The following is a 22,625-nucleotide window of genomic DNA, read 5'->3' as shown; positions in this document are numbered from 1 at the left end:
GTGGGGCTTGTCTTTTACTGGCTACAGTATCTGTGTTACTTAGGAAGGTAGGTGTGGCAGTTCCAGACCATGTCCCAGTCACCGGTACAAACCTGCCTGAGATGCATCGTGCAGCTGTGCCAGAACTGCAGTTTTCAGGATATTAGTGTGGCCAGCGTGTTCTTCTTTCTTTGAGGGGTGGGGGAGTACGGAGCATTTCTCAGAGGAGAACTCCCTGCCCAAAACAGCTTTAGCCTTTTTCTGCAGGGGTTGTTTTAACACCACGTAGGTTTTTTCCTACCTCTGTGCTTATTTTCTCCAGTATACAGGCCCCATCATGGAGAACCATTAGAATTCTAATCCTCATCTGGGAGACGGTGTGGAGAGGAGCCGAACATGGAAGATTTGTGCTGGCTCCTTTGGGCCAGAAGGGGAGGGAAAGGTGGGCTTCTGAGGCTCTGAGCCTAGGTGCTGCAGGCAGGGGCCGTGCTGGTGGCGAAGGAGGAGCTTGAGACTGTGCGCTCCGGGAGCCCCTCGGCCCAGTGGCAAGGTAGGCAAGGGCTTCAGAGTGTCCTTAGAGCGTGGAGAGCCAGGGCCGCGTGGTTCTGTGTAGGGCTTCCCAGCGACGGGCTTAAACAGCATTTTACAAACAGTAGATATACAGGAAGAATACTAAATGGCCTGTGTGGCGTTTTACTTAGAGTTGTCAGGAGATTGTAAATCGTGTGTATGTTTTTCTTTTAGGTTCATTTTCCAGACACTGAAAGAGCAGAATGGCTAAATAAGGTAAGAGAAGAATACTGAACACCAGATAGCAGTGGGAATTAGAGGGTGAGGTGCCATATTTCCATATTTGGGGATTTGGACGCTGACAATATGTGAACGCATTTGGACTTGGCGGGTTGGCTTCTGCTCTCAAAAGAACTCGGTCGTAACTGAGACATTACTTTCCTTTTCTAAACAGTGCAGACTGTTTCTTTGACATGAGGAAGTTAATGATATACTCATAGTTGGATGTTTGGCCCTGTGTCTTCTTTTCTGATCAGCTACTGCTCAGATCTCTTTTATGATAGTCATAAGCGAAAATTTTGGAACATTATTGTGAAGAGGGAAATAACTCCCAAGAAATCTAGTGGTAGATAATCTTTTTTTTAAAGGTTATGTTTTTAGATCATTATACTTTGAAGTAGATCTCTTTTATCTCTATGTTTTATATATCCTTAGAGTTATATAGTAAAAACTAATGTGAATAATGATTACCCGAAAAGTAATCACTAGAAGTTAGTCCATCCTTAAAGAAAGCTCATTAATGTTGAGAACGATACAGTTTTAGAAAGTTTTTTAGCGGTGAGATGAAACCACAGGATTTTCTGACTTTTTAGCAATGATTAAATGTGATGATATGATTAAACAGCATATTTAACTAGAATAACTAATTCCTGCAACATATTGGTTGGTTAATCAATAGTTTACAGTTGTAATACATTTAAAAATTTTAGGTGCGTAGCAAAAAGGACGCCCCCCGTCCTTTGCTTTTCAAAAATTCTGGTAAACTATAGGAGCATAATTTTCCATGATGACTTAAGTACTATACCATCTTGTTTAACCTGAGCTCTTTCTCCTTTTCAGACTGTAAAACACATGTGGCCTTTCATTTGCCAATTTATAGAGAAGTTATTTCGAGAAACCATAGAGCCGGCTGTGCGGGGAGCACACACCCACCTCAGCACCTTCAGCTTCACGAGGGTTGACGTGGGGCAGCAGGTTTGTTTCTTCTTAAGTGTTCTCACCTGTGCACAACTGAAAAGAATGGTAAACTACCTGAGACTGTCTCTAGAGAAAGCTGTTTTGCAGAAGGCTGGCAGTGTGTGCGGGTCCTCCCCAGGTCTGCCTCCCATGGGGCCCTCTCCTCCTCTGTTGGGGCCTCGCCTCGTTCGTCCACTGTGGTCTCTTGGCCAGTCCAGGTCCGTCGGAGGTCCCTCAGCCCCAGAGAGTCTCTGCCCCACGTTCTTCTGTTAGAATTACCTTTGTACAGCTTTCTACCATCTGTCCTGCTGGAAAGGGAGTTTGATGTATAAGGATGATGAGACTGACAAAAGCTGGAGGTACCTGCTCCACCACAGCGTTTACAACAGCAGCTCAGGCTCCAGTGCTGGGCTTGCGGTGTGGCGGTAGTGACACAGGGGAAGGGGAAGGTAGGCTTTGTTGTTGGAATCATTATATACAAAAGAAAGTCACTAATTCCAACACTGCTAGGAAGCCTCAAGACCACCATTAAGGGCAAGTTTCCTTTTTTATGTTTTTAAGTCAGTGTTTACAATAATTAGCAACAGTTGAAGGTAATATTTTTTCTGTTGAGGTGTAATTGACACATAACATAGCATTAGTTTCAAGGTAACATTGTTTTGGAGTTCAGTAGTCTTTTAAACTCACACACCAGGGCAGAGCCCGACAACCCACTCTCACCACGCCCTGCGTCCCGATGTCTGTGCTTCAGCCTGTCGGGGTATTAGTGAATGTGGCTGAGGACCATCTGACCCCATCCATGTCACTGCCCCCAGACACGTTCCCATCCCACACTCCCCAGGCTGTCAGTCACCCTTCCCCATCAAGGCCTATTTTCTATGGGCAGAGAATGATCCGTCTCTTCCGCGGTGCCTCAGGTGTGTGTGTCCTGCCAAGCTGTGTTGTGCAGGCCGTTTGCCCGCTTGGCTGTGAGGTCTACAACATGCTGCGAGTCGGGGTGTGGGCATCCTTTTGTTTGAGCACACCAGGCCAGCACAGGACCACCATGGGACACTACCTTTAATTTTCACTTTACCTCAGTCACCTCAAACGATCACGACAGGAGGGAAGACACAGCTACAAGCTAGAATGCACGTGACTGTGAAGGGCGGATGGTGACTAGCTTAGGCCTCGACAGCCGTGTAAGGTCTCTGAGGCGCGTCCTTCCCCTGCCTGCCCCTTCTCCTCCGGCCCTACAGTCACTGTCTCCCTCTGGCTGGCGTTTGTGTCTCCCAGAGTTAGGTAAGCTCATGCTTGCGCAGATCTGGAATTCTCGCTCCAGCTGGGTTTGTCTCAGGAAGAATTACGTCCCTGTTTCACATGCGCTTCAGTTTGATGCTACGTAAGATCATCATCAAGGAGACGGCAGGAATGCAGAGAGTAGTGCGGGTTCAGTCGGGGAGCTTGGTGTCACCGTGGCTGCATGGACCTCTTTGGGGCACACAGGACCCGGGCTGTTTGATTGAAGGGACAGAAGAGAGGGGCAGGAGAACCCGAGCAGAAAAGCCCGGGACCTGGGATGGTAGGAAGTGTAGACTTAGAGTTTCTCCTGCAGCTGGTTGAGGAATAAGGTTTCAGGACACTCACTGTCAGAGTGAGCAGTAAGACTCCAGAGGTCCGGTAGTTCTTCAGCTTGAGTTTTTAATGCTCAAATGTCATGTTGAAAACTTTCTTAGGAGGGGTTTCAAATCAATGGGAAAAAGGTTTTGAAATGATGTTGAAATATAGCATCTATTGTAGGTTTTCCTTTTCTTTTTACAGAGTCATTTGATTGTGACCTTGTAGCATGTATTAGGTGTTGAAACTATAGCTAGTATTTTTGATTCACTCAAAAGCCCCATTTTTATTAAAATCTTAAGAAATGGAAAATTATGACATAAAGAAAAAATGAAGGGAAGTTATATTTTAAACAATTAGTAAGGATGGAGTAGAGGGAAAGGATCAAAGTCATCTGGAAGAGACAAGCGCCCAAGGCTCCTGGGAAGGAGCGAAGCAGGGTCATAGCGGAGCTGTGTCTGTGGCCTGTGAGCACTTGCTGTGCCAGGCCGTGCTCCTCGACCTGCATGGTCCTGTGTCCTGTAGCCTCGCTATTGCCCATGTGGAGCTGCCCTCCTGACCGTGTTTTACAGATGAGGGCGCTGAGGGACAGGTTTAACAACTTGCTGGAGGTGAAACAGCTAGTACATTGTGAAGCAGAGGAGTTTTCACTCCTGTGGCCTGATGCTGAAGCTCGTTGTCTCAGCTCTGCTGTGTCACAGGGCTTGGTTTTCCTTTCACCCTTCCTACGTTTTAAGTAAGCCAGTTCTTGTTTCAGCCCCTCAGGATCAATGGTGTTAAGGTGTATACTGAAAATGTGGACAAAAGGCAAATTATTTTGGACCTTCAGATTAGGTAAGTTTGTATTTATGTCATAGTTAATGATGTGTGATGTCACTTAGCTCTACCCATAAGGTGGAGGTTATAATGAGCACATTTCTTACCTGCTGTTTGATGGAATTGGACTAACTTCTTGTTGAAGACCTAAATTTATTTACTTTCTGGTTTTAGTTCCTGGCAGCCTAGATAATTGCTATCATTCATAAAACATGTTAAATAAAAGAAAGTAAAGGCACTACAAGAAAAGAAAACGACAGACCCATATCCCTTGTGAATATTGATGCCACAGTCCTCAAGAAAGTGCTAGCAAATTGAATTCAGCAACACAGTAAAAGGATTATACACTGTGACCAAGTGGGATTTATTCCTGGGATGCAAGGATGGCTCAACAAAGAAAAGTGATCAGTGTAATGCCCCACATTAACAGAATTAAGGGGGGAAAAATCCCCTGCATGATTATCTCAGTTGATGCAGAAAAAGCATTTGGTGAAATTCAACACACTTTCATGATAAAAACACTTAAACAGGAAGCAGACAGAAACTACTTCAGCATAATAAAAGGCATATATTCCCAGCAAGCGGCATGCTCAGTGGTGAAAGACAAACCTTTTCCTCTGAGATCAGGAACAAGACAGGGATGCCTGCTTTCACCACTGCTGTTCAACATGGTACTGGAAGTTCTTTTAGAGCAATTAGGTATGAAGAAAACGAAGTGAATGGCATACAAGTTGGAAAGGAGAAAGTAAAATTATCTTTGTACACAGGTAATATGATCTATGTAGAAAACCTGAAAGATTCCACAAAAAAAAGGTTTTAGAACCAGTAAATGAATTTAGCAAAGTAGAAGGATACAAAATCAATGCAAAAAAAAAACACATCAGTTGCATTCTATACCCTAACAACGAGCAATCCAAAAAGGAAATTAAGAAAACAATTTCATTTACAATAGAAACAGAAAGAATAAAATACTTAGAAATTAACTTAACCAAGGAGGTGGAAGACTTGTACAATGAAAACTACAGAACATTGCTGTAAGAAATTAAAGAAGACATAAATACATAGGGATACATCCCATGTTTGTGGTTTGGAAGACTTAACATTGTTAAAAGTCACCACTAAAAGCAACCTGTAGAAGCAGTGTAATCCATATAATCATATATCTGATAAGGGATTGAGATCCAGAATGTATAAGGGACTCCTACAACTCAACAGCAACAAAAAAAACAAATAACCTGATTCAGAAATGAACAAAGGACTTGAGTAGACGTTTCTCCAAAGAAGATACCCAAGTGGACACAGGCACACGAAAGGGTGCTCAACATCACTGTTAATCAGGGAGAAGCAAATCCAGACGACAGTGAGATACCGCCTCACAGCCATCAGGATGGCACCTATCAGAAAACAGATTAGCGAGGATGTGCAGAAATTGGAACCCCTGTGCACTGGTGACGGGAATGTAAAAGGTACAGTTGCTATGGAAACAGAATAGTTGTTCCTCAAAAAATTAAACAATTACTGTATGACCCAGCACTTCCATTTCTGGGTACATACCCAAAAGAATTGAAAACAAGGTCTCAAAGAGGTATTTGTGCACTTGTGTTCATAGCAGCTAAAACGTGGAAGCAACCCAGGTGTTCATTGACTGTTGAATGGGTAAGCAAGGTGTGTTATGTACATACAGTGGAGTATCATTCAGCCTTTATAAAGAAGGAAATCCTGCAGTGTGTAGTGTCCGTCCTGCTACAACAGGGATGAACCTTGAGGACATTATGCTAAATGAAATAGGATAGTCACGAAAAGACAAATCCTGTCTGATTCCACTCATGTGAGGCCCCCAGAGGAGTCAGATTCACAGAGACAGAAAGTAGGATGAAGGCTGCAGGGGGCTGGGGGAGGCGGGATCAGAAGTTGCTGTTTAACGGGTATAGAATTTCAGTTTTGCAAGATGCAGAGAGTTCTGGAAGTGATGATGGTGGTGATGGTTGCGCAGTCATCTGAATGTGCTTCATGCCACTGAGCCGTGCACTTGAAAATGGTTGAGCTGGTAATTTTATGTATATTTTACCACAATAAAGAATAATTGGGAAAAAAATTACTTAGGGGTCTGCCAGGTGCCTTGCCTGCATGGTAGAGAGGTTTTCTCTGGCTCTTGTCTTCACTGTTCGTGGGCGTTTTTTTCTTTTGCTTTTTTGGTGTCTTAGTGACTGCCAAGGTTCCGGCTTTCCCTGAGGCCCCGGCCCAGCTGTGTGCAGGCCGCTGCTGAGCTGCTGACTGACACACGGCTCCGCAGGGTTTGGTTTGTTGTTTTGGCTAAGGATCGTTTTATTTTATCATCTTTGAGTTTCTGAAGTATATTAATATAGTAAATGAACAGTCAGTACCAATTACCTTTATTCTAGAAGGGAGCATAGAATGTCGTGATGATGTGATACGGAAAACTCTGCGTCTTTAACGTATTTGGAACTACTGCAAACGCTGCTGCTGTCAGTGCAGTAGAAGAGGAAGCCCCGCGTGTGTCTTCGGGTCAGCCGCACCCTGGGAGGGCTGTCCACTAGGCCGAGGGTGAGCTTCAGGAGCGTGGGAGCCTTGTTCTCTTGTTCCAGCACTGAGGGAGCACTTCATACACGTTCATTAAATAAACATCGGAGTGAATCTGCTACCGGACGCCATTTTGAAGATGCAGCCTGGCTTTTGTGGTTTCAGCAGACATGACGGCATACGCAAGTTATGCAGCTCAGATATTTATGTCTCTAAAAAGTCTGCATTCTGCTTTTTCCTGTGTTCCAGATAAGGACCGTAACTAGGTTACTGGCCATGGAGTTGGGGAAGGAGTAATTGAGAGCTATGAGGAAATCAATGATCAAGTCTTGGTGTGTGTGGGTGAAAACCTGTCGCTCACCATCTGCCCCTACAAGGGTGAGGCCGCCAGCCACTGCAGTTGCTGACCTTCCACACACCCTGAAAAGAGTTCAGGGCAGAGATCAGGAATGAGGCCCTCTGTGCTCTGGGAAGACTGGCAGAACAGGTCTTCAGATAGATATATTCAGGAGATGATGTTATGAGCCCAATTTCTTGCATCTTCTCATAGCTAGAAAAGCACTGCTGTTATTAACTCAGATGTCTGCCCCTCGTGGCTAGCAGCAAATTTCTGCCAAAATGTGTGCTTGACTGTACGTCCCCTCTTCACCAAAAGAACCTACAGGTACTGACTTTTACATCAGAACTGTGAATATTGGAAGACTTTCATCCCAGACGCCTTCTGTCACTATTTTGCTCATGTGCTTAGACAGTCTCTCTCATGATTATCAAATTGCCCCCCCCAACGCTCCCACGCAGGAGTCAAGAGTCCAAGAGTCAAGGGTGGGAGTCAAATCATACGGATCCCACGCAAAATGTAGTGGACGTGCCATGTTCACAGTACAGATGGGTGCCAGCCTTACATTCAGCATCAGGCTGTATTCATGTTTGTTTCACATTAACGATTGAAAAGACTTAATCGTTGAGTAAAATTGATACCTCAGATGGATGTAATGTCTTTAACCTTTGACATCAGAGGGCCCTGAGCACTGCTCGTTTCCTCAGTACGGGGAGCTTGGGCGCAGCGTTTATTGGTGGTGCAACACAATCTCAGCATTTTTTATGTTTTAAACAAGCATAGTTGTTTATAAAACAAATGAAAACTACGCTCCGTCAAGAGACTGCTCCAGAAGCTGCACTTTGAGAAGTGACATTTATACCAAGGCCTCTGGCCAGCTGCCTGCCTCGCCACCCATGCGGCGGTCCTGACTGGTGTCCGTGACCGCTCCAACGCAGGCGCTAGAACACTCTGGCACGGCCAGGCTGCAGGTTACAGCTTTGCCCACAGTCTAGTTCTGGCTGCTTTACTGTCATTGTATTCAGATTATATAGCTTGCAGGTCTGTGGTGATTAAGAGAATGTAATACAGAACTTTTTCTTTGCTAGTTTTGTAGGAAATTGTGAGATTGATTTGGAGATCAAGCGATATTTTTGTAGAGCTGGTGTGCAAAGTATACAGGTAAGGTTTTTTTAAGTTTCATAGTCTTCTCAAATTCTCTGTGCTCTATTCAGAAAGAAAATCATGAGGTTTTTATTAACTCAGAATTTCTTTGAAGTTAAGTTTTTGTTTATAGGTTATACCTTGAGAGAAACCTGAAGTCAGATGCTCAGGAATCACTGAGAGGATCCTGCATCCTCCTTCTTGCGTCTGTAATGGCCTGTGGAATTGTTTTCTGTTAACGTTTCGGTTTCCCATTTGAATTTAGATTCATGGTACAATGCGGGTGATCCTGGAACCACTGATTGGAGACATGCCCTTAGTGGGAGCTTTGTCTATCTTCTTCCTTAGGAAGCCAGTAAGTCAATGTTTATTTCATTCTTTTCTTGCCATTCACTGACAAGAATGTGTACATATCGAAGAATAGACAGAGTGGAGAAAAAGAGCTTAACTCACTTTATTCCCTTTGATGCATGAATCCTGCGTGCTTTCATCTCTCTGTCCTTAACGGAGGGCTTCACATCTCTCGATAGACAACTTTTTTTCTCATTATAAAAATGTTTGCTGCAGAAAATTTGAAAGCAGACCTTAGAAAGTATAGGTTGTAACTAACATTCAGCGCCTATCACTGAGTATGATATATATTTACTCATTCAATCCTCATAGCTCTGTAGTTAAATAACTAACACTAAATACTTTTGCTGACCAGGACCTGGGAGTCTGATTTGTCCAAGTCACAAAACTAGTAAGTCTGGGGATCTGCACCTGGACCTGCCCTGGTCTGGCAGAGTTGCTATCCTCATACTCACCCTAAGTCTCCCTGTAGCTGTCCCCCACCCTGCCATTGCCTGCCTCTCGGGGTGTGTTGGATGAAGCACACAGTATGCCGTGTTTTTAAGAGTCACAAAGATTAATTTTAACTAAATTATATTTTAACACTTGGATAAACCATGATATTATTATTTCACATTCCATTTTTGTTATAAGTCGTCAATACTTATTACTCATTATTAGCCACAAAAGTAAGACAACAAACATGTCACCTACCTAGACTCTCCCTCACTGAGACCCTATCTCCTCGCTGAGGCCCCTCCCCTCACTGAGACTGTCCATCCTCACCTGGGCGGCTCCATTCCTACAAGGCTCCTCATCTGGGCTTCTGCAGCCTCTCCTTGGCTTTCTGCCTTGGCTCTGTCCTCAGTGGACTTCACTGCTAGGGGCCTTGCCCCGGCAGACTGACCCGCCAGGGGCCGGCTCTCACTCGCAGATGGTCATCTGTCCAGTGCAGTGGTAGTACCACCCCCACCCCCTCCCCCATCGTCCCTTCCACCTCCCTCCTTCTCTCTCTCTCTTCTCCCAGAATGCTGCCCTTCCCAGGACATGGGCAGCCAGGTTCCCTCCTTGTCCCTGTGCCTCACAGTACACTTCTTAATCTTTGGAAGCCACAGCCATATCTGTCTCCATACAGTTCAGTAAATGTCTGATGAATGAATGGATCTGTTTCTCTGATACTTCTTCACGGTGTGCCATTTTTGTAACCTGCAATGAGTCCTTTCTGGAGGTGTCATTAACATCATGTGTAGTGTAAAATGGGGATATTCATTTGTATAATTTGATTCAAATAACTTAATACAAATTATTGTTGCTGGTTTTTAAAATACAAGTTTATCTAGACCAAACAAGTGGTGCTTTTCTGCATAAAAACATAAGAAGTAAGTGTCATCACTTTTTGTTACCACTAAAATTATTATTCTCATTTGCTTTTTATTGCTTAAATAATTGGCTTATTTTGAATGTATCTTAACAACACAAAGCATGGTAAAATTCAAAAGCTATTAAGGAACATCTGTGTTAAATTTTAATTTATTAAAATTTTGAGAAATGAAGAAATCCGTAAAAGATTCAAAATTCATGGGTTTTTTTCCCCCACATACAAGTTATTGAAAAGACAGTACGTTTTAAAAAATTCCTTCATTAATGAATATAAAAAACTAATCCTTAGCAAGTTGATAAGTATTTTTAGTTTGCAGGGAATTTTTAACAGTTTAAAGAAAGTGTTCTTTATTCAGCTCAGAATGTAACAAAATCCAAATCTTTAAATCTTCCTCAAAACTTTGTAATATTCTTCATTGGATCTTTCTTAGGTATACTTAGTTTAAAAAAAACATTGTAGGGACTTCCCTGGTGGTCCAGTGGTTCAGACTCTGTGCTTCTACTGCAGAGGACCCAGGTTCAGTCTCTGGTCAGGGAACTAGGATCCCACAAGCTGTGCAGCCAAAAAGTAAAAAATAAAATAAAAATAACATTATAATATTAATTTCCAAATGAAATTTTAGTACTCAGAAAAGCAGGATGAGGCTGTGAAAGGTTGAGGATCACTTGTATCCTTATATGGTGAATTACAGTCACCAAGCACAGGCTTCAGAGAAAAGGGACTTTTTCAGTCGCTTTCATCTGGAAAATGTAAGAGCAGAATTCCCTGCTGGCTGCCAAGTCCTTCCTCACCCCAGTGAAAAACAGAAAGATTTGGGGGTTTGACTATTCAGATGATTTAGAAGCGTGGCAACCTTCAGAAGAATATGAAACTTTCGCACATTTTTTTGCTCGTTTATTTGTTTAGATTAGTTCTGATAATGTGCTACTTGTTTTTAAAAAAATAACCACAGGTGTCTGCAGTGCTGACCTCGTTGAGCACAGTGGGGGCAGGGCGGATGTACTGTCACCTTATTTCAGGTTAAGTGACAGATGTGAGCGCCACACAGCCTCACTTTCTGCTCCTGGTTCTTTCTCTCCTTTGAACTGCGTGCTTTGAGCAAACTACCATCTTCTCCCAGTATCCATAGGGGATTGGTTCCCAGACTCCCATGGACCGAAATCCGTGGGTGCTCAAGTTCCTTATTAAATGGCGTAGCATTTGTACATAACCTACGCACATCCTCTCGTATCCTTTAAATCATCTCTAGATCACTTATAACACCTAGTACGGTGTAAATTCTGTGTAAATAGTTGAAAGTCCAATGTAAATAGTTGCCCTAGTGCAGCAGATTCAAGCTTTGCTTTTTGGAACTTCTGGAATTTTTTCTTTCTGAACACTTTTGATCCGTGTTTGGTTGAATCTGAGGAGGCAGAGCTGGAGCCCTCAGATACGGAGGCCCAACTGTATTTAATTTCTGTAAGCCTCAGTCTCCCCATCGGTAACATGGGGAGTACACTTATACCTCCCTCAAAAGATTAGAGGTGACGATTAACTGTAAAACACTTGGTATAGCACCTGGCACGTAGTGAGTCTTCAGATGTTTCAGAAATTAAATATTTTCCTGTACGTAGGGTTAGCATTCTGGTGGGATCCTGACAGCAGAGGCCGAGCACTGGTAAGCACAGAAGCTTGGGTTAAGGTTCTGGTACGAGCCAGGGCGCGACCTACTCTCTGCCCTTGGACGTGTCCCAGGGAAGTGGCGGCCACCTACATGCTAACTTGACAGTTGTTGGGATTGCCTCTGGCACACACTCTTAAGGGTGTTTCACAATCCTTAGGTCATTTTCAGGTTTGTCTCAGGAGTATGGATTAGAGTAGACTGAGTCAGGAGGTCCTTTCTAGAACTTCTCCAGGAGATGGTCTGGGGCTCACTCTGAATGTGTTTATCCTAAAGGGGTCCTCCCAGCTAGCAAAGGACATGCCTGCTGAGGCTTTGATCCACAGATTGAGTTTCTTCATCTATAAAATGTAAATAACATCTTCCTTTTAGAGTGATTGTGAAAAGAAATTGAATCCTACTAGCTAGGACTCCAGCAATTGAGGTACCTTAAGCAAAGGAAGGGGGAGAAGGGGAGGCTTTATTTAAAAGCAAAATGAGCATATATCGATGTCTCATGAAACCCATGCAGGGGCTGCAGTTGGGAGTCAGGAACAGGATGGAATGTGGACGCCGTGGCCACTGTCTCTTGTGCCTGTTCTGCCTCAGCTTCGTTCTTCTCTCACCCTGAGACCAGCCTCCTCTGGTCCTTCAGGCCACAGGCCAGAAACACTGGCTGCCGGTGCCCCCAGGAGTGAGCCTCCCGGTCTTCCCTTGGTCCTTGCCTGCCCTATTCCAGCTGCATCAGATACAGACCCTTAACCCCGAGACCAGGAGTAGGAAGGTTGCAGCATTCGAATGAGGCGTCCTGAAACCGATTCCTGCAGCCCCGCATGGGAGGCGGCCATGAGGGGCGAGGCAGGGCTGGGCTGGCAGGTCCATGGAGCCCACTGGACGGAAGAGGTCCAATCTTAGGCCACACATTAAGCCACTGGGGAGTTTGCGGCTGTTTATCCCGCCAGGTGTTCTCTGCATTTCTTGGATCTGGGGTTTGATATCTTTCATCATTTTGGAGCATCTTACCCCACCACCATTGTTGTGGTGCTCTTTCAGTGGCCCTGCCCCCTCCCTGTGACTCTGTCTTTGGAGGGTCTTGTGCAGGAGAGAGTGTCGCACCCTCTCCCAGCAATACTGCATCTCTGTGGTCAAGGCATAGAGGGTGAATTCTGTTCCTGTCCTCTGAGTGGCTGTGGGCCCTCACCTCTCGAAGGCAGGGCTTCTGCCTTTCCTGCAGCAGCTGTGCTCTCCCGGGCCCGCCTTTTTCTGTGGATTTCACAGGGTTTACTCTGGCTCTCCTGCCCTGGGATGGCCCTGTCACCTCAGCTCTCCATGCATCCAGGAGTGATGCTCTTCCCAGTTTTCTACATCCCAAGTGAAAGCTGGAAGTCCTAGGAGCTTTAAGACATAAGAAAAATATTCGTGACCTTTACCACCAGCCCAAATCAGAAAATTCAGAAACTCTGGAGAAGGGCGGAGCCACCAGTCTGTTTTGTTTTGTTTTTAAATATTTATTTTCTTTTTGGCTGCATCTGGTCTTAGTTGCGGCAGGCGGGCTCTTCCTCGTGCCGCGCGTGCTCAGTAGTTGTGGTGCGCAGGCTTAGTTGCTCCGCTGCATGTGGGATCTTAGTTCCCTGGCCAGGGATTGAACCCACGTCCCCTGCATTGGAAGACGGATTCTTAACCACTGGACCACCAAGGAAGTCTCCACCAGTCCGTTTTTAACAGACTTCCCATGTAGGACACCTGGCGTGTAGTCAGTGCTGAAATGAGCAGTGGCTGTTGCCGACTCTTCTGCAACCCGCAGATGGCACGGAGGGCAGAGGGCAGCTGGCTGAGGTTCCCGTGAACACATGCTGCGCTGGTGGGGTTCCAGTTGCAACGTGCCCACCTTATACTCACTGTTCCTCGGCAGCCCAAAGAGCTGATTTCCTGTCCTTTGGAAGCACGTCTCACTGATTCTTCAGTTTCCCGAAAGGAGATCCCAGTCATCCAGACTTGGTGGGGGAGGCACTAATTTTAGTAGCTTTCCCAAAGCGCTGCCTGGATCTGCCCCTCCCGGTGGCTCCCCCCTGTGCCCCCGCCCTCACACCTGTCCACCTGCTCACACACTCACTCTCGTCCTCCCACACACGGTCACTCACACTCCCACCCCCTCAGCTTGGCTCTTCTGTCCCCTGGCCTCCCTGTGTTCATGGACAGGCCAGCTCCCCCTTCAGGGCCTTGAACGTGGAGGCCCTTCCCCTGGGGCCTTCTTTCTTGCATTCAGATCTCTTCTTTTCAAACTCACCTGAGTCTGTCCTTCCATGAATTCTGCCCCTGCCTCCCAGGCATTTTGTTTCTCAGAATTTGGGTAGCATTCAGGTATATCTTATCATTTTGACCAGGGTCCTGCAAGTAGGCCCTCTGTCACCTGAGAGTTTGTAATCTGGTTATATTCCCTTCCAGGTGACCGCCCTTTGGGAGGGCCTTTGAGTGCTTCTTTACTCCTGATTCAGCAGGATGCCCCAGGCTCACGTTAACAGTTTTTGTCCCAGACCTGGAATCAGCCATTTCTTCAAAATCCCCTGTTCCTTTTAGTGGAAAATGCGTTTAGAGATCATAGCCAGGGTGCTATAGGGAGTCCTAGGGAGGTTAGTGTTTCAGGACTTTATTAAAGTTGTTGCTTTTGAGTTTTGCTCTGTCCGAAAGAATCTTGACCCTTCCAGTTCATATTTATAACCACCTACTCCCCAGCTTTGTCACTCCAGCTATATGGGTAATAGAGGTCATGCAGTTTCACTTAGCATCTTCTACAATATAAAGCACAAGTAATTTCATCATGTGCAGTATCCATCTTGACAGGAAAAGCAGTGTTTCCAGCCAGTACTTGTTACTTGTCCACATCCGTTTAATAGAATCTCAGCCAACTATATAGGAATTATTCTAAGATAAATACCACTAGAAAAATGAGCAATAAAATACAGATGTTGAATGAATGAATGGAATGTGTCCCACTAATATAGGAATATGCAGACTGAAACAGTGATAAAGTACCATTCTTCAACTGCTGGATAGACTGATTTTTAATATAGGTGTAAAATATGATTTTTAATTGGGTGTAAAGAAAGGACATTTTACACAGTTTTGATGGGAATGTAAGTTTGTACAATATTAGGGCAATTATGTAGCATCTATCAACATAAAAAATGAACATGTATCTTTGACCAGAATTTCCACTTTTTGAATGCTAGTCTCCATGTGTATGTAACAACACGTGTTCACTGATTCATTACTTACAATAAAAGAGAAATTGTAAATATTCTAAGTGCTTGTCAATAGGAGGATGGGTATATAAATAATTATGATTTTACTGGAGTAAATTATGACATCAAAAGAACAAAACAAGAACAGGCAAGGTATCTATACCAACAAGGGACAACGGCCTTGATGTTTTACAAAGTGAAAAACAAGGTATAGGACAGTATTATGTACCTAACCCATTTCATTTATAAAGAAACAAGCCTGCATGATTTGATATGAAAATTGGAAATAATTTGCGTACTTAATATTTTTGCCCTTTCTTTAAAACAGCTTTTAGAAATTAATTGGACAGGACTGACTAATCTTCTCGATATCCCCGGATTGAAGTAAGTACTCTGTCACGTCCTGTGGGTAGCTTGCTGGTGGTGTCATGTGCGTTTCCAGTGTCGCAAAGACGACACAGATGTTTGAGAGCTGTGTCTTCCGAGCATGGTCCATGCTTTCTGGGCGGGCTCTCTTGGGCTCTGGTGTTGTCGCCCCATCTGAGGCTCTGGGTCAGAGCTGCATGAGAGCCCTGTTAGGACTAGATGGAGCCTTTTCATTAGTCATGAGGTGTCTTTCCAGTTTTGGTGTTTTGATATCCCAGAAAATTAAAGAGAACTTTAAAAAGTTTTCAAGCTTAGATGTTTCAAAAGTAGCCCTTTCTGGAATCTTTTCGAGCTGTGCTGCGCCTTCCCTTTCTGCGTTATGTGCCTTGACCCGTGCCTCCCTGGAGGGGTAGGTGTCAGCCCTGGACCTGGGAGCTGCATCGTGTGGCTGGGAGGCCCTCATTGTTCCGTGTACCCTAGTGTCTGAAACACGAGGCAACCTTCCACCACGAGCATGTGAAGCCCTTCAGGGCTTGTCCCGCCTGTGAGAGAAGTGAGGCTTCCCAGTCGCGTCACAGAGTCCATCTGTCCTCCAAGGTGGAAGGTGGTGGCGGCAGACCTGTTAGCCACCTCTGAGCAGGAAGGTCTGAGGCTGCAGCCGCCAAGCCTGCTTCTGCTGGTTTCACTGTTGCATTTGAAGGTTAAAGTGTGTTGCTTGTTGGTTAAAGTTACATATGTTTCTAGTGGACACTGCTAATCTGTGGGGGGGTTTTCCCCCTAAAATAGCTTAAAAATTGAAATACGAAAGCCTTGGTTTCAATCTGTTTTTTTCTCTTCCCGTGTATTTGTTTATGCCTTTGAAATGGCCATTAGAAAGAATTTTATTTTGTTTCATTATAAGGGAAAAATTAAGACTACACTGAGGCATAGTCATAACAATAAAAGTCTTTTTTAGGTGCTGTGGTTTATTGGATATAGAAAAATACTGTTATCTTTAAAAGATTTTTGGAACGAAAGGAAAACTTGAAAAGAGTTTTGTTAAAGTGTTGATTAGGATTCTTGCTTGCAACAACAAACCCAACTTACCTGGTCTTCATTAAGTGAGTAAATAATTGAGTAAACAAATACTGTTTTTTAGAGACAGTCTATTCACTCATCCGACAAATGGGTACGGAGTGCCTGCTGTGAGTGCCAGCCGTGGCCGTGAGCAGAGTGGAGCCTGCGCCCTCGGCTGGTGTCGCCGAGAGGCCTGTGGCCCTGTGGGGTAGCCAGGCACAGCCAGGTGCTGGCGTCCACAGGACGGCTCCTGACTGCTTTTCTGTGTGTGGCTTTGTTGCCAGGCAGACTCTTGCTGTGAAGTAGCAGCTTCTAGCTTCTATTCCACATGCTCAGCAACCTCAGTTGGAAAAAAACCTTTTCCCACGAGTTCCAGCAAAAGTTCTAGGGTTGACTTCTGTTTGTCTGCCTGTCCTTGGACAGACCCTCCTGGTTCTGAGGATCAGGTTGGGCCTCGTGCCCACGCTGAGAGGAGGCAGAAGTGCTTGAAGAAGCTCCAGTGAAGGGGGGTGGGCGGGGGGGGTCCCCCAAGGAAGGGTTCCAGAAGTCAGAGGAGAGGGTGCTGCTTAGCTGGCAAAAACGGCAAATCCCTGCTGTCGTCTAGTGTAGAAGAGTGTGGTCTGCTTTCCTCCCCCCTGCGTCCTGGGAGGGGTTTGTGGAGCATCTGCGCTGCAGGCCGCGTTGTGCTGGCTCCCTGTAGAGAGGCAGAGGGCGGGCTCTGCCGCATGAGCCTGCAGCACAGCTCGGGGGTCAGTCCCAGAGCATTCAGTTAGAAGGGAGAAATGCATGCGCACTCGCACGACGCACACATACAACTGCAGCGCCATTTCATTGCATGATTTTATATGAAGGCAGGCTCTTTTTGTGTAGTAATAACTTCCAGCTGTTGTTTTGTATATGGGTTTTCATATATACAGTATATAAAACCTATTCTTTTATATTCATTATGTATAGGATTGCATTTGTCATTAAAAGTATCAATATATACTCATATATATGAGAAATACAGACAGAAATAGACACACACCTTTCAAAAATGAGACTATGGTATAAAAGAAATATGGTAAAATATCCCTTTTAAATTATATATATTATATGATACATAATTATGTAGATTTTATGTGATACAATATACACATATCTACTTAACGTAAAACTTGGGCTACTATTTCTCAAAGATTTTGTCAAACATCTCACAGCTGTGGCAAGCCTTGTCTTATAAAAATAGATATTTAATAACTTTGAACCTAACATAATGAAATCTTGTGCCAAGCTTTACAAAATGAACATCTACATGCTCTATCCATTGACTACAAAGCAGAATCCAAGGTATTATAAAGTAGCAGTGATGCCTGAATCACTTTACTTTACCACAAATTTTAGCTATCCTTACCATTTTTCAACGAAGAGCCATAAACTGAGTGTTGAAGGGATGAAGGTTGTGACAGAAACAGAAGTAGGGTGATGAGCAGGGTCGGTTCCAAAGGACCAGAAGGGTGGGACACAGTGGAAGCTGTTCTGTGTGCTGAGCCCCGGCGTAGTCAGGACGAGCAGAGCGGCTCAGGGGATGCCCAGCCCCAATTGGGAGGCCGCGGGTGGGGCTGCCTAGCTGAGCCTTGTGCTGGCACCGTAGGCGTTAGAGAGAGGTGAGGCAGTGGCCGACCACCATAGCAGCTAAGGGATTCTTGAAACATTTATGTCATCAGTGAGGGGTCTTCTGTTTCAACAGATTTTTCAATATAAACAAAATTGGTACTTCTGCAGGGAAATGCCTGAAGTAAGACTATGCTTGGTCTTAATGCTTTGAAGGGCCACCTCATCCTCTGCTTGGTGAACACTGATCCAGTGTCTGCCGGCTTAGACCCTCTGAGTCCCCCTGGACTGTTAGCGCCTGAGTTACTGGCCTCTTCAGCAGTAGAGTGGAGCTGTCTGTGTGGTTTGTCTTCTGCCCATGTCGGACTGAAAGGTGCTGTGCTGAGGTTCCGCATCTTGGCCTTGCATTTGGACCCCCAACCTGCAGTGAGGCTCAGTTATCACTCAGTGAATGACCGCACTTTCACTGTGTCCCAGTGGATGTTCCGTGTGTAGTTACTTTACATCTGCATGTTCATACTGTTAACATCTGAGAAGTACTGGCAAGAAGTAAGGTTCTTTTAAAACTTTGCACTTCTGGCTAAAGGTGTCCTTCTATAGCAATGAAACTTGGTTTACGTATGCCATCAAAAGTGCTGTCACACATACGTTGCTCGATTCTCACATTTACACCAAAGAATAGACAAAAAGCATATTGAAAGTACATTTGTTTCTTTAGCCTCCACAGTTTTATTCTTGCTACTGAGATCTCTGTGCAGTGGTGTATAGTATTTCAAATGGATTACAGTATTCAGTACCCAAATAAAGTGTGAAGAAAGAATGAACTGTAAATTCCTTTACTTCATTGGGACCTCTGCATATATATCAGGAAAGATAAATTTAATGTAATAAACATGGACTGAGTAAATAAATGGATGCTTGTTTTGGTATTCTCTGTACTTTTATGGGTGTTTGAAATAGTTTATGTTAAAAAAAGATTTATTTAAATGTATCTTACTTATTCAATATTAAATCAGTGATAAAGTTATGTGGAAATGTATGAGATGTTATTTAGAACGTTGTGAAATATAGCCAGAATAGTATCTTGTGTTCTCAGAATAAACCCCACATAATGGTCACTGTGGCAGTGCTGCATCTAAAGTATTAAACTGCTGGCTTCAAATACTGTGTTGGAGGGTCAGCTCCGCGCTGCCAGTGGGACATTGTGTCATGTCTCTGCTAAGTTCACTGTGAACAGGAGATAACTAGTATTGGAGTGTCTGATAGTTGGTTTGTTTGTTTTTTACCTCCCGCCTAACAGTGGTTTGTCAGATACTATCATTTTGGACATAATATCAAACTACCTGGTGCTTCCCAACCGAATCACAGTTCCTCTTGTCAGCGAAGTTCAAATAGCACAGTTGCGGTTTCCTATACCAAAGGTAAGCATCCGTTCATTAACACTTACAGACAGACTGGAGGAACTCTTCACATACTTGGGTGTTGTGACTTCTTGTATTTCTCCTAACAGCAGCCTTGCCACGTGGATCTTTTTTTTTTTTTGCGGTACGCGGGCCTCTCACTGTTGTGGCCTCTCCCGTTGCGGAGCACAGGCTCCGGACGCGCAGGCTCAGCGGCCATGGCTCACGGGCCCAGCCGCTCCGCGGCATGTGGGATCTTCCGAGACCGGGGCACGAACCTGTGTCCCCTGCATCGGCAGGCGGACTCCCAACCACTGCGCCACCAGGGAAGCCCCGCCACGTGGATCTTGATGCAGTAAAGGTGGTCTGTCCTGCCCTGTTCCTTAGGAGATTGGCTAAGGGGCATCTGGCCGAAAACTTTCAGAGACTTGAGGAGAGTTCTTAAACCTCAGCTGTGAACCTCAGAGCTGCTCATAGGGATTTAATTCTGCAGATATCATTGCAAGTTGTAAAGAACAGCTATGACAACTTACTTATTGCCTCAGAAAGCACTTCCTATTTGTATGTATCAAGATGTAACAGTTCAGCCTAAGCTGGGAACGTTGTACAAGCCTCCCCTCAGATATGACAAAGTGGGCATCTTTGAGGTCATTCAGTGAGGGATGTGGCAGGCACGTCGTTAGTGTTACAGCTGCCCTGGGTGGGATGGAAGGGCATGGCCGGGGCTGAGTCACAGCCCTGGGGTTAGGCAGCAGCTTCACTTTGGGAGCATATTCCTTGGTGTGTCTGGGCTGCTGTTTCTTCATCTGTAAGTTGGGGTGATGCCTGCACACAGAGGCGGGTCACACATGTTGGAGTCACCTTCGTCTGAGTAAACTAAACAACCTCTGTCTGAGACTGTGAGAGCCTGCTGGCCAAGGACGTGGAATTCTCTGCTGGGCACAGAGCTGGAGGGTCGGCCCCAGTTAGCAAGGGCTTCTCCCCCCTGGGCTTCACCCCACCCGTCTGGTCTGACCAACCTTGGGCTCCAGAAGTGGAGTGGGCAGCCTGTCACATGGTGTCTGGTCCTAGTTCAGTGTTTGTTTCCTGAAGTAGAAGTGGCCAGCCTTTCCCCACTGCCCGTTACCCTTTCTAGGTAAATTCTATCTCAGTAACAGTGCGCAAACCAACAAACGTGCGTGAGCTCCTGTATTGTTTCGAGTAACAACACCCCAGTCATTCGTGCCCGAATTAGTTACACTGCTGGCATTCAGCAGATGTGATGGGCCACCATGTATGAGACAGGGATGTCTTTTTTTCCTTAACTTAGGATTCTCATCTCTGGAAACGCAGGCCTGCCTTTCCACATAGAAATCCCCATGCTCCTAGGCCGTTAGGCTTTGTATTCTCTGAGTACAGGTGACCATCTAAGCCTGCCCGGATCCAGCCTCCCTGCTGCTCAGATATGTTTGTTGCCACATTATCTAAGCTTTAGACCTGTGAAAATATAAGCCAGGGATTTTGTTTTGTTATGGTTTTAAAAGCGTATTTATCTGTAAAAATGTCATCTTTCTATGCTGGTTGGTTCAGAAATACTACCTGGTAATTTTTTTAAAAGTGTTTTGTGGTGTAGAATGCTACCCTCCTAAAGGTAACTTTACAGGTTGTGTTTGCCTTGAAAGAAATATGAGTGGAGATTTTTAATTCTATCAATTAAACAACATTTTTGAAAAAGATAACGATGTTAAGTCTGTGAGTCATATGTATCTCAGATTTTCAGTTTCCTATCCATAAAATAGGTTTAATGACAGTATTTCACAGGATTGTTGTAAAAATTCAGTGAAGTAATTGGAAAGTAATTGCACATCAAGGACTTAGGAACAGTCTCGTGCATCCTGTAGTGCCAGTTATCACTGGTTATCACTGCAGTTAGCACTAATGTTACAACTACCGAAACACAGGACTGTTTGGTGACCCATGAGGCCCTGTGCCATCTGACCTCCTGCCGTCCTGCCCTGCCCAAGTTGGGCGCCTGGGGTCCCTGGGGTACAGTGCCGCTCTGGGACCCCCCGTCCCAGGAGAAGTCTGCAAGAGGTGGTGGCTCACGCTAGCCCATCCTGTCTCTGGCTCCGGTCAGACCCCTGGGACCCCATTGTGCTGCTCCTGGCATCACGTGTTTGCCTTTTTTGCTCAGGGAGGAGGAGCTGCCTGGTCCCTGTGCACAGGCTTCGCTCCATGTCTGTTGGGTGAGCCAGTGAGCAGTCTGCTCTGTCTTCCTTCTTTCCAGGGTGTCCTGAGGATACACTTTATTGAAGCTCAGGATCTTCAGGGAAAAGACACTTACCTTAAGGGACTTATCAAGGGGAAGTCAGACCCCTATGGAGTGATTCGAGTTGGCAACCAAATCTTCCAAAGCAAGGTCATCAAGGAGAACCTCAGTCCAAAGTGGAACGAGGTGTACGAGGTGAGGGAGTGGGTGCTGCTGCCGTCCCCCCTCCACATTTCTGTTCCACTCCTGCTGCGGGGTCGTGGTGTGCTTATTTAGTTCAGGGTAATCTCAATTCTCTTTGCTTTCATTTTCCATTTTTAAAACTATTGTACCTTGTATCCCTACCTCACACAAAATTTTAAACCTTAATCGCATCAAGCTATCACAGTAAATAATTAGCCCTTAATACACGTAAACGTATTCCAAAATGAGGTTATTTACCATTTTGTAAATTTTCATTTAATACATCTGGACATCTCTACATGTCAATAAATATAGCTGTTCACTTGAGTAGGTACCATCATGTTTTTACTCAGAGAGATCTGGGCTTTTGGGTTCATTGTAACCAGTGCTGTATGAGTGTCGTGGGTTTTCTGCATTTGGCCAAGTTTTCCCCACATTACGCTCCTCAGAGTGGAATTGCTGCATCACAAGGTATGCGGTTTGGAAAGAACTGAGAAGTGGTGCAGTTTATACCCATCAGCTTCCCGTCCTCCCAGCCTGGTCTGTTGCCAAATCTCTCAATCTCGGAGTGGTGGTGAGTGGGGCACTTGCGGCCACCCTGCAGCCAGCACTGACCGGGGCCGCTGCCGGAGTGGAGAGACATCCAAGCTTGTGGCCCCCGGTAACTGGGGACAAGGCACAGTGGCCCATGGCCATGTGCGCAGATACAGGTCCCTAGCAGGGACCCTGCCATCCAGAAGTGTGTCGGGTCCGGCAGCGGGGACCTCAGTGCTGTGCAGCTGCTGTCGCTGACTGCAGTCACGTACTCAGTAGACACGATACTAGTGAATGTGAGATAACTGTGAGCTGCTACCTTTCAGGCTCTGGTCTATGAACATCCCGGACAAGAATTAGAGATCGAGCTCTTTGACGAAGACCCAGACAAGGACGACTTCCTCGGAAGGTAAATCCTTCGTGACTGAGGAGAGCGTAGACTCTTTTTCTTTGATAATCACTGTTAAACATGTAATATAACTTCAAAAACAGGAT

The 22,625-nt window shown here is 45.2% G+C and overlaps 1 protein-coding gene across 4 annotated transcripts in view; it reads left to right on the top strand.

The window, feature by feature from the left end:
• The window catches only part of ESYT2 (extended synaptotagmin 2), a 77,374-nt gene that overhangs the window by 29,374 nt on the left and 25,375 nt on the right, over positions 1–22,625 (top strand). For 2 of the 4 annotated variants that reach the window (XM_079932503.1, XM_079932502.1), the window contains exons 2-10: positions 724–765; positions 1,609–1,743; positions 4,079–4,155; positions 8,104–8,176; positions 8,424–8,513; positions 15,079–15,134; positions 19,066–19,186; positions 21,432–21,608; positions 22,457–22,539. In XM_079932503.1, coding sequence (XP_079788629.1) covers positions 724–765; positions 1,609–1,743; positions 4,079–4,155; positions 8,104–8,176; positions 8,424–8,513; positions 15,079–15,134; positions 19,066–19,186; positions 21,432–21,608; positions 22,457–22,539 — 854 coding nt within the window. Of the gene's footprint in view, positions 1–110; positions 530–723; positions 766–1,608; positions 1,744–4,078; positions 4,156–8,103; positions 8,177–8,423; positions 8,514–15,078; positions 15,135–19,065; positions 19,187–21,431; positions 21,609–22,456; positions 22,540–22,625 lie in introns of those variants that run through there. The other 2 variants (XM_079932505.1, XM_079932504.1) reach the window with 2 other exon arrangements.

This window comes from Stenella coeruleoalba (assembly GCF_951394435.1).
Source record: "Stenella coeruleoalba genome assembly, chromosome: 9".
Classification (NCBI taxonomy): domain Eukaryota; kingdom Metazoa; phylum Chordata; class Mammalia; order Artiodactyla; family Delphinidae; genus Stenella; species Stenella coeruleoalba.
This window is presented reverse-complemented; position numbering and strand designations above follow the sequence as displayed.